Source organism: Sinocyclocheilus grahami, unplaced genomic scaffold (assembly GCF_001515645.1).
Source record: "Sinocyclocheilus grahami isolate Dianchi unplaced genomic scaffold, SAMN03320097.WGS_v1.1 scaffold2090.1, whole genome shotgun sequence".
NCBI lineage: Eukaryota > Metazoa > Chordata > Actinopteri > Cypriniformes > Cyprinidae > Sinocyclocheilus > Sinocyclocheilus grahami.
Genome location: NW_015507269.1, coordinates 22,781 through 33,415, shown reverse-complemented (window position 1 = coordinate 33,415; position 10,635 = coordinate 22,781). Strand labels below are relative to the sequence as shown.

Genomic DNA, 10,635 nt, shown 5'->3' with positions numbered 1-10,635 from the left:
ACACATACTCAGCCTACATTTCAATTTGCACATAATATACCTGTATGATTGTAATATACCTGCACATACAATTGTCAATTTATATATTGTTATTCCTTATTTACTTGTTCTATTTTTTAAATTCTTCTTTAATTATCTGTGTTTTTGTTCTGTCACTGTCATTCTGTTACATTGTGGAAGCTTCTGTCACGAAAACAAATTCCTCGTATGTGTAAACATACCTGGAAATAAAGCTCATTCTGATTCTGATTACACCAAATAATGTTATTTTTAGCAACATCATGTGACCCCTTTAAAGTATCAGTTCACTTCCAGAATAAAAATCTCCTGATGATTTACTCGCCCCCATGTCATCCAAGATGTTCATGTCTTTCTGTCATCAGTCGAGATAAGAAATTAACTGTTCAGACCGACAGTGACTCATTATCAGTGAGCGTCTGGCGACTGTTGAGTGAGTGATCTAGTGCGAGATACAGCGTCTTCCATGACTGAGGTCTCAGGAGCAGCTATTCATTAAAACGGCTGCTCATTTATCAGCTGCTCGTTAAAACAGTTTCATGTGTTTCTTTATAGGATCGTGTGGAACTCGCGCCCCTCATATGAGGCCCATGTACCCGTCCAAAACATTCCCGAACCTCTACACTCTGGCCACGGTACCAAACACACTTCACAGCAGACAGATTCACTCAGCGCACTCAGATATAACTGAGAGATCACTGCTCTAATCATGAATCCGATCATCTGAAGCACGACATGTCAAATTCCTGCATGCTACGGACTGTATCTGGAGAGTTAACATTGAAATGAAGGCTTTTAATGTATTTTAGATGAATTTGTAAATTCTGTTATGTTGAGAAAAAATTTAAGATTTTTTAAACTAGACTATTGATATATGACATTATAACTTGCCTAAATAAAATTGAGCCTTTTTATGAACATTGGGATTTAAAATTCTGACAGTTCAAAATGAAATACAAATATTTTAAGTATCACAGTATTTTTTAGTTGTACTGCAGTACTGAGAAACTAATGAAATTCTCATTATTTCTAATCTTTTTCTTAATTATTTACTCTATTTTACTATTTGTGTACCATTTATAGTGTGATTGTTATTCAGCCAACAAAGTGTATATAACAAAGTATTGAGATGAAATTTTGTTATTGACCAAATACTTATTTTCCACCATAATTTGCAAATAAATTCTTTAAAAATCCTACAATGTGATTTTCTGACTTTCTTTTTTTTCTCATTTTGTCTCTCATAGTTGAGGTATACCTATGATGAAAATTACAGGCCTCTCTCATCTTTTTAAGTGGGAGAACTTGCACAATTGGTGACTGACTAAATACTTTTTTTCCCCACTGTATATATATATACATTCACCATACAGTACACTGTAAAAAAAAAAAAAAATTATTTTAACCTTACAACCATTTATTGAGTATGCTTTAAAAGAAAAGAAAATACCAGCAAAAAAAGCTGTTAAATATCCGCACCAAATATGTTTGTAAATAGAATACTTTGGTGCATAAGCTTAAAAAATGTACAACAAAAAAAATCTTATGAAATGCTTTTTTTTAGAGGCCAATTTTGATGTATGGAAATTTTCTACGATTATGTGTGCGAGCGTCTCGTCTTGCTGGACTTTCAGTTTTTCTACTTCAAAATTTCACATTTAATTTAATGTGTTACTTGCCACTTCTTTGTGAAATTTACTAGTGGTTTCTGAGTGAAAATAGTTTTTACACCCGATTCTTGTATGTGAGCACTCGATTTGCTCTTATGATGTGATTTAACTGAACTGGTTGGTGTTTTCTGGTGTTCCTCCTCAGGGTTTGTATCCCGAGTCTCACGGGATCGTGTGTAACTCCATGTATGATCCCATGTTCAAAGCTCATTTCACACTGAAAGGACAAGAGAAGCTCACTCACCGCTGGTGGGGCGGGCAGCCTGTGAGTCATGACTCCGCCCACACATGGCCCTCAGCCAATCACAAACGAGATGCTTTACATAAGCTTTATAATGTCGTTCGGCATAAATGTGATTCTGTACTTGTGGTCCAGATTCTGTACAGGTTTTACATGGGAACACTAAACTAATCATCGAGCTCCGTTTGGGTTTGGATGGAAAGTCTAGTTTGAAGTGGGTTCGTGTTTAATCATTTAGACTGTTTTTGTCTGTTTGTCGTCTCAGGTTTGGATCACAGCAGAGAAGCAGGGTGTGAAAGCTGGGACGTTCTTCTGGCCCTGGTGAGCAGAGATCTCAGTCCAGATGTGCTGAATGTCACAAATAAAGCGCTCGCAATCACACTTAGCAGGATTATTCATTTATCTGCTTCGTTTGATTGGTTTCAGATCTTAAATTTTTATGTTCTACTGCTGTTTCTCAGCAGAGTGGAGGTTTTCTTCTAAAATCAGCATTCAGTGTTTAGAGCAAATCTCAGAGTTTCACGCCAAGAGACTCATGATGCAAACAACACATGATTCAAACAAAGACCTTTCTCACACACACACTGGTCATTCAGAGCGGCTCAGACTGTCCCGACATTCATGTTCTTCCCTGAAGAGCTTCATTCGCATTAGTTGTGAGGACGCGACCAGTGGCCCGTGAAGAAGAGCTCTGACGTCTGTGTGACAATGTTTGTGAGGGGCTGAATGAACCCGTCTGTCTGTCTCTCTGTCTGTAGGGTGATTCCTCTGGAGCGGAGGATCCTCACTACCCTGCAGTGGCTGCACCTGCCTGATGACGAGAGGTGCGTCATGTGACTACTAATGGGAAAACAAAACATTCTTATGAGGGATAGTTAAGCCCTGGGTACTCGTTACTGAAATGCTCACTTCACTTCAAGAATGATAACTATAGTCATAACGATTACTATAGTGAAAACTGTAACGATTACTATAGTTATTACAATAACTATAGTAAAAACTTTAACGATTACAATAGTGATTACTATAATGATAACTATCGTGAAAACTGTAACGATTACTATAATGATAACTATCGTGAAAACTGTAACGATTACTATAATGATAACTATCGTGAAAACTGTAACGATTACGATAGTGATTACTATAATGATAACTATAGTGAAAACTAATGATTACTAGTGGAAACTAACATTAATTATAGTGACTACTATAACGATTACTGTAGTGAAAACTAATGATAATTATTAGGGCTGGGTTTTGACACAAATTTCACGATTCGATTCTCATTCACAAGCTTTCGATTCGATTCAATATCGATTATTTTGGATATATATCAGGTACAGTACATGCCAAATTTTCTCAAGGAAAAAAAATCTCTCAACTAATGCTGTAAAATATACATGAGAGTAGTGGTCGACCGATATATCGCCAAGGCCGATATATCGCCCGATATTTGGCATTTTTCAAATATCGGCAACAGCCGATAAGTTTTTCTGCTTGATCGATGTGTTCGAGGCGTTGTTCCCTCTTGTTTACTGTCGTCGTTAACAGTTCTGTCTAATACAGATAGAAGTCTGTCTAATAATTAGATAGAACGGTTAAACAAAGGAATTAATGTGTACAAAAAGTATTATAACGATTGCTTTTATATTATTAGTAAGAGAAAGGCAAACATTATAATACTTTCTCGTTTGCCGTCAGCATTAAGCAATTAAACATTTAAACAAATCTTTGAATGACTAATGAACTTTTAATTTCACAAACCTTGCAAACTTAGTCAAATCCAGCTGTGAGATCTTGTGAAGTGTGCATTTTTATCCAGCATGATCACGTGTTCTCTGTGTGATGGTCGGTCAGTGTGAATTGAATGCTTTAAACTTTAAACTCGTGATTTCAAATTATGCTGTGCTTTATGCCTTTGCCCAGTGTCATATTCATGTCATTTTCTCTGTGTGCTGTATTTAAAATGAGTGTTACCCTGGCTTTATTTGAAAAATATGATTCCCAATGCACACAAACTTCGCAGAATACCGAGTGCCCTGTTGGTTACACTGTTTACTTCCTTTTTAATTATATTTTTATTGTCATCTAAAGTATAAGTATGTTTATTTTACACATTTATTTTTTAATCCATTGTCAAATGATTTCAAATTTCTTAAATATTAATTAAAATTATATACAAATTATATCGGCTTTATATAGGCTATCGGCCACCCTGCTTTCCAAGATATCGGCATCAGCTGTCAAAAAAACAATATCGGTCGACCACTACATGAGTCAGTTGGTACTACATTACTATAATATTGAAGGTTAAAATTAATAAAGTTTTTACAATAAAGTTACAGTTACATAATATTAATACATTTAGTTTTTTTTAAAGGGGTCAAATGATCCGATTAAAATTTTCCCTTTCTCTTTGGAGTGTTACAAGCTCTTGGTGCATAAAATTTTATATGTTTAAAGCAAGTTTTTTGGGCAGTGTAGAGTAGGGCTTGTTGTTTGTCATTTCTCCAATCACAAATGCAGACATGGTTTTATGTTTACGCGGCGCGATGCAACGCAACGCGTAAAAAGAGAGTATAAGTCATTATAATCCATAATTATGTCCCCACTGGCTGCAACGAATGCCTCGTTTATAATGGGTTTTCATGTTTTTGAATCATCGCTCCGGCCGGACAGGGCATCATCACAATATGGTAAGGGGCGTAACATTTCCGTCACACGCTTGAGGTATTCGGCCAATCACAACGCACTGGATAGCTGGCCAATCACAGCACACCTCGCTTTTTTAGAACGATGAGCTTTGTAAAAATCGACGCGTTTCAGAAAGGCGGGGCATAGAGGAGAAACGATAATGTACAGTATGTGGAAAATAATGTGTTTTTTGAAGCTTAAACCGCATAAATACATTTCATTACACCAAATACACAAAATAATGTTCTTTTTAGCAACATCATATGACCCCTTTAAATATAAACATTTAAATGGTGGCTGTCATAAAAACTTGATGGATTTATTCAAACATAAATTAAACATTGAAGAACAGTAAAAATTATAATGAATATGTTATATGGTGGATAAATTAAGCAAAATACCCCTCTCTACAGTTTATTTTTATATCGGATTAATGAGTTTATGGTCACCGAATATGTTTTTTTCTGAGGTATAGTAAATGTGACATTATGTGACATTGTTTACAAGCCGTTATATTGACGTCTTCGCGCAGCTGAAACACTGATTGAGCGATCACATGAGACAGGATACGGATTGTAAAGTTGTACTCTTTCTTTTAACTTACCTTCGGGTGTTTAGTCATGATTATGAACTGAAACTGGTATTAATGTGGAGGAGACGACCTGTTCACGTGCTCCTCGCGCTGCTGTTTCTGTTGATCGAGGCGCTACAGTGATCTGTCACTCCACATTAAACAGCACCAAAAGGGCATTTATTGTTTGAATACTGCAATACAATGGACAGAATTTGAAATCTGAGACTGTTTCGTATTAAAAGCACCAAAGCACAATGCTTATTGTGATTTATTGGATGGGAAGTACCCTTCAATGTTCCATCCATTAACTGAAAACAGGCTAGACTAATCGATTCTTAGGATTTAAGAATTGATATCCTTCTGAAAAATGAGAACAGAGACGTCACGTGCGACGAATTGGGATCTCGCTTCGAGAGACCAATTTACTTCAAGTGTAACTAAATGAGCCAATGCACATTGGCATGCAATTAATGCTGCCGCTGATCACAGCATGCGCATAAAAAGGCAGCCGGTGCAATGCATACCAGCTTTTCGCTGAGGAGCCGAGCCGGTGACCCGGCCACTCAGTGGTGGTACAGCAGCCGTGGTGACGGGACGTGACGTCTCTGTTCCCTCCTTCAGGGAACGAGGGTTACATATGTAACCGAGACGTTCCCTTTCAGTTGGTCACTACGAGTCACATCGGTGACCGATGAATTGGGATCCCTACCAAAGCGCCATGGATGCTGCCCCTTCAAGTGTCCTGTGCGAGCCGCCTGCGCCCCTTTGTGGTGTTGGCCGGGGCTCGCAACAAGAAGACCAGTCACTGTTGTCATAGCACTACCCACTCAGTGAGATTGGATAACACTGGGAAAACGTACCCGTTCCACTTGGAACAGGGACTCTGTGGAAGCCCCATCCTTCCCGAAGGAGGTTTCAGAAGCAAACATACACATATGAACACCTGTTTAGGTGCATATGGAAAATTGGAGGTGATTGTAACCCTTTTGGAAATGGCAGAAGTCTGCCAGGGAAACACGGGCTCTGAAGCTATACCGTGGACCTTACACATATGGGATCCACTTAGGTCTCACTTATGAAACCCAGCCTTCTAACAGTTCTCGAGGATTCATTGAGTGAAGGCCTGGCTCCGGACGTTCCGCCACATCTGGCTGCCGAGGGGACTGAGGAACTCGACAGGGTCTACAGTACGGACACTCTGGAGAAGTTTCTAGCAAGCCGACACTAAACCAGGGCCTCTCAGTGCCTCTACCCGTTTGAGGTGAGAACACAGGAGGATACCGGCTCCACACGAAGGCTATAGGATCTAGCGAACGTGGGGGTCGGCCAGCCCACAGCTCTACAAGTATCTGTCAGCGAGGCGCCACGAGCCAGTGCCCAGGAGGATGAGCATCTCAAGGCTCAGACGGGACAGAGCAAAGTTAGGGCTTGGTCTGCCTCCTCCGGGGGCAGCGCTTGCAGGCTCACCACCTGATCCCCAAAGGGAGTAGTGGGAACCTTGGGCACATAGCTGGGCCGGGGCCTCAGGATTACCTGGGAGTCAGCCGGCCCAAACTCTAGGCATGAATCACCGACTGAAAATGTGTGCAGGTCCCCTACCCTCTTGATGGAGGCCAGTGTAAGCAGGAGCAGCGTTTTCATTGAAAGAAACTCTAGCACCAGAGACAGGTCCCAAGAGGGTATGAAGAGGGGCCGGGAAGGACTTACCCTCTCACCCCACTAAGGAACCTGATGACCAGGTCATGCTTCCCTACCGACTTCCCTTCCACGGGGTCATGGTGAGCAGCAATCGTTTTTTTTTAAGCGACATAGACTTAAAGGTGGAAGGAGATAGCCTTCGCTCCAACCCTTGCTGAAAAAAGGAAAGCATGACCCTGATCGGGTATCTCTGGGGTCTTCTCGGTGAGAAGAACACCACTCGACGAACAGGTTCCACTTCTAGGCGTAAGCGTGTCTCGTAGACTGAGCTCTCGCCGAAGTGATGGTGTCAGCTACCTCTTGGGGTAGGTCACCTAGAAACTCCGCGTCCCGTCTAGGAACCAGACATGAAGTTTCCAGAGATCTGGACGTGGGTGCCCTGTCTCTGAGTCAGTAGATCCTTCCTCAGAGGAATCTGCCAGGGAGGGGCTGTCGCGAGGAGCATTAGTTCAGGGAACCAGGTACGAGTGGGCCAATATGGCGCGACAAGCAGGACCTGCTCCTCGTCCTCCCTGACCTTGCACAGCATCTGTGTGAGAAGGCTCACTGGGGGAAACGCATAGTTGTGCAGGCCCCGCAGCCAGCTGTGTGCCAGTGCGTCAGTGCCGAGAGTTCCCTCGGTCAGGGAGTAGAACAACTGGCAGTGAAAGGTTTTTGGAGAGGCAAACAGGTCTTCCTGAGCGGCTCCGAAACGTCTCCAAATCAGCTGGACCGTGTGGGGATGGAGTCTCTATTCTCACGGGAGCGTAGCTCGTGACAGCTCGTCGGCCGTACGGTTGAGCAGACCCAGAATGTGAATGGCACGAAGTGACCTCAGAACCTTCCGACTCCAAAGGAGGAGGTGGCGGGACATCGACAGACCACCTTGTCGGTTGATGTACGCAACGGTCGCTGTGTTGTCCATTCGGACCAGCACGTATTTGCCCCGTAAGCGCCCTTTGAGACGGTTCAAGGCAAGGCGCACTGCTAACAACTCTAGGCAATTGATATGCCAGTGCAGATGGGGGCCCGTCCAAACCCCCGACCCTGCGTTCCCATTTTATGTGGCCCCCCCAGCCGGTTGTGGAGGCATCCTTGTAAACCACAGCATGCCTGGAGACCTGTTCTAGGGGCACTCCTGCCTGGAGGAATGTAAGGTCTGACCACAGGGTGAAGGTTTGGCGACAGGCCGGTGTAACTTGGACCCGGTGAGTGCCACGCTGCCACACCCACCTCGGGATTCGGCCATGAAGCCAGTGCTGGAGCGGTCTCATATGAAGCAGCCCCAGCGGCGTAACTGCCGCTGCAGCTGTCATATGCCCCAGGAGCCTCTGAAATAGTTTCAGTGCACGTTCCTCTGTGAGGTGTGCTGTCTGTTTGACCGAATCCAACTCCATACCTAGAAAAGAGATCCTCTGCGTCGGGGAGAGTTTGCTCTTTTCCCAGTTGACCCGAAGACCCAACTGGCTGAGGTGCCGAAGCACCAGATCCCTGTGCTCGCACAACTGAACCCAGCTTCCCCACAAGCCGTATAAGCATCCCCGGTCAGACCAGACGAATGCATACAGGCCTGGGAAGGGAGCAACGGGTCTCCCCGCCAGGAGGAGGCAGTCTTAGGACACAACTGCATCGCTACTGACCGCTCCACTGGGGGGATCGCCAAATACCCATAACATTAAAAAAACTTGTAAAACAAAACAGTTGTCTTAATGTGCTGATTAATCATGTATTTTTGTGTAGTTGTCATGTAGTTTTGTGGTTTGTATTTTCCAGGCCGTATGTCTATGCTGTCCACTCAGAGCAGCCGGATACGTATGGACACATCCTGGGTCCGCTGAGCAATGAGGTGAAACCCACACACACAGAGACTTTGATTAGTGTGTGAGACATTTAGAGGAGTGTAAATATGATGTGTGTGTGTGTGTGGCAGCTGGATAACACTCTCAGGAAGATCGATAACATCATTGGCCAGCTGATGAACGGCCTGAAACAGATGAACCTCCATCGCTGTGTGAACGTCATCCTGGTGGGCGATCATGGTACGGCTGCACTCACACACGTAACGCATCACGTGATCTCTGATGTTCTAGCACAGAAACACACACACGTACGTTCACGTACAGTGGGCCTAAAGTCAAAAGTCCACATTGAAAATGTGTTACTCTCAAACAGACTCAGATCCAACACCCTCATTTAAATGGACTTCTCACAGCAAATGTTCAGTGCCTTTGTGTGTTTGTGTGTGTATGCGTTCAGGAATGGAGGAGTCTCATTGTGAACGAACAGAGTATTTGAGCTCTTACGGACTGGATGTTGATGCTATCACACTGATCCCAGGATCCTCCGGAAGAATCGGCCCCAAAAACGCCAACTCACCATGTGAGTACACACGTTTATCTCACTTAAAGGGATAGTTCACCCAAAATGAAAATTCTGTCATTATTTGCTCACTCTCAAATTGTTCCAAACCTGTATGAGTTTCTTTCTTCTGATGAATACAAAAGAAAATATTCTGAAGAATGCTGAGAACCAAACCGCTGCTGATAGCCATTGACTGTCACAGTATGGAAAAATGATGACAGAATTTTCGTTTTAGGGTGAACTATCCCTTTTAATGTGGTAATGAAGTAGTTTACACCCTGCATATACACGAACTCTAAAAACATACGTTTCACTTACACATGTGTACTTCTAAAACCTTCACACAGATGATTTCAGTGCCTTGTTTCTTCATGTTTCAGATGATCCGAAGGAGATTGTAGCTAATTTAACAGTAAGTCCATCAATCGCATCCTTCAGACAGACTCACTGTTGTGTTTGTACATGGTGCTGCATTTGATCTTTGACCCGTTTCCAGTGTAAGATGCCCAATCAGCACTTCAAGCCGTACCTGAAGCAGCACCTGCCCAAACGCCTGCATTACGCCAACAACATACGCATCGAAGACGTGCACCTGCTCATGGACAGGAAGTGGCATGTGGCAATGTGTGTGTGCGTGTGTGCGTGCGTGCAAGCGTGCGCTGTAGGCATAGTTTAAGACACATTCACATTTAAAATGAGACAAATCTGACACAAATTCATTCATTTATTCTAGTTATGATTTCTGTGACTTTAGTGATGTTTGATATGTGTTTGAGAGCAGATCTCCTGCTACCTGCGGCTTCTTTGGAGATCATGGCTTTGACAACAAGATCAGCAGCATGCAGGTAAATCAATCAATCTGTACAGGAATCTGTCCATCAGTCAGTCTTCTCATTGTTGTGTTTTTCTCGCAGACGATCTTTCTGGGATTTGGACCGGGCTTCAATTTTAAGACAGAAGTGCCTGTTTTTGAGAACATCGAGCTGTATAACGTCATGTGTGGTGAGAAAATGCTGCCGGGTTTCTTAAAATAGTTTTAGTTTATGAGAATCGTGACGGATTCATGCAGCTGGTGTGTGTGTGCGTGCGTTCGTGCGTGTGCACGCGTGTGTGTATAGATCTGCTGGGTTTGACTCCAGCTCCTAATAACGGGACTCACGGCAGTCTGAACAGTGTGTTGAGGAAGCCCCCCTACACCCCCACACAGCCAGAGGAAGTGACATCACCCACACCTTTAGCCCCGCCCACTGAGGTGACCCATGACCTGGGCTGTAACTGTGACGATGAGGTCAGCGACACACACACACACTCACTCACACACTCACACTCACTCACTCACTCACTCACACACTCACTCACTCACACACACACTCACACTCTCTCACACTCACACACTC

General features: G+C 43.2%; 1 protein-coding gene across 1 annotated transcript in view; it reads left to right on the top strand.

Moving 5' to 3' along the window:
* Positions 1-10,635, top strand: part of LOC107574012 (ectonucleotide pyrophosphatase/phosphodiesterase family member 2-like) — a gene marked incomplete at its 3' end in the record, with an annotated part of 33,202 nt that overhangs the window by 7,930 nt on the left and 14,637 nt on the right. The window contains exons 7-18 of the mRNA XM_016260484.1: positions 574-653; positions 1,834-1,953; positions 2,195-2,250; positions 2,688-2,753; positions 8,651-8,723; positions 8,808-8,916; positions 9,134-9,256; positions 9,619-9,650; positions 9,735-9,862; positions 10,020-10,083; positions 10,153-10,240; positions 10,357-10,526. Coding sequence (XP_016115970.1) covers positions 574-653; positions 1,834-1,953; positions 2,195-2,250; positions 2,688-2,753; positions 8,651-8,723; positions 8,808-8,916; positions 9,134-9,256; positions 9,619-9,650; positions 9,735-9,862; positions 10,020-10,083; positions 10,153-10,240; positions 10,357-10,526 — 1,109 coding nt within the window. The remainder of the gene's footprint in view (positions 1-573; positions 654-1,833; positions 1,954-2,194; positions 2,251-2,687; positions 2,754-8,650; positions 8,724-8,807; positions 8,917-9,133; positions 9,257-9,618; positions 9,651-9,734; positions 9,863-10,019; positions 10,084-10,152; positions 10,241-10,356; positions 10,527-10,635) is intronic.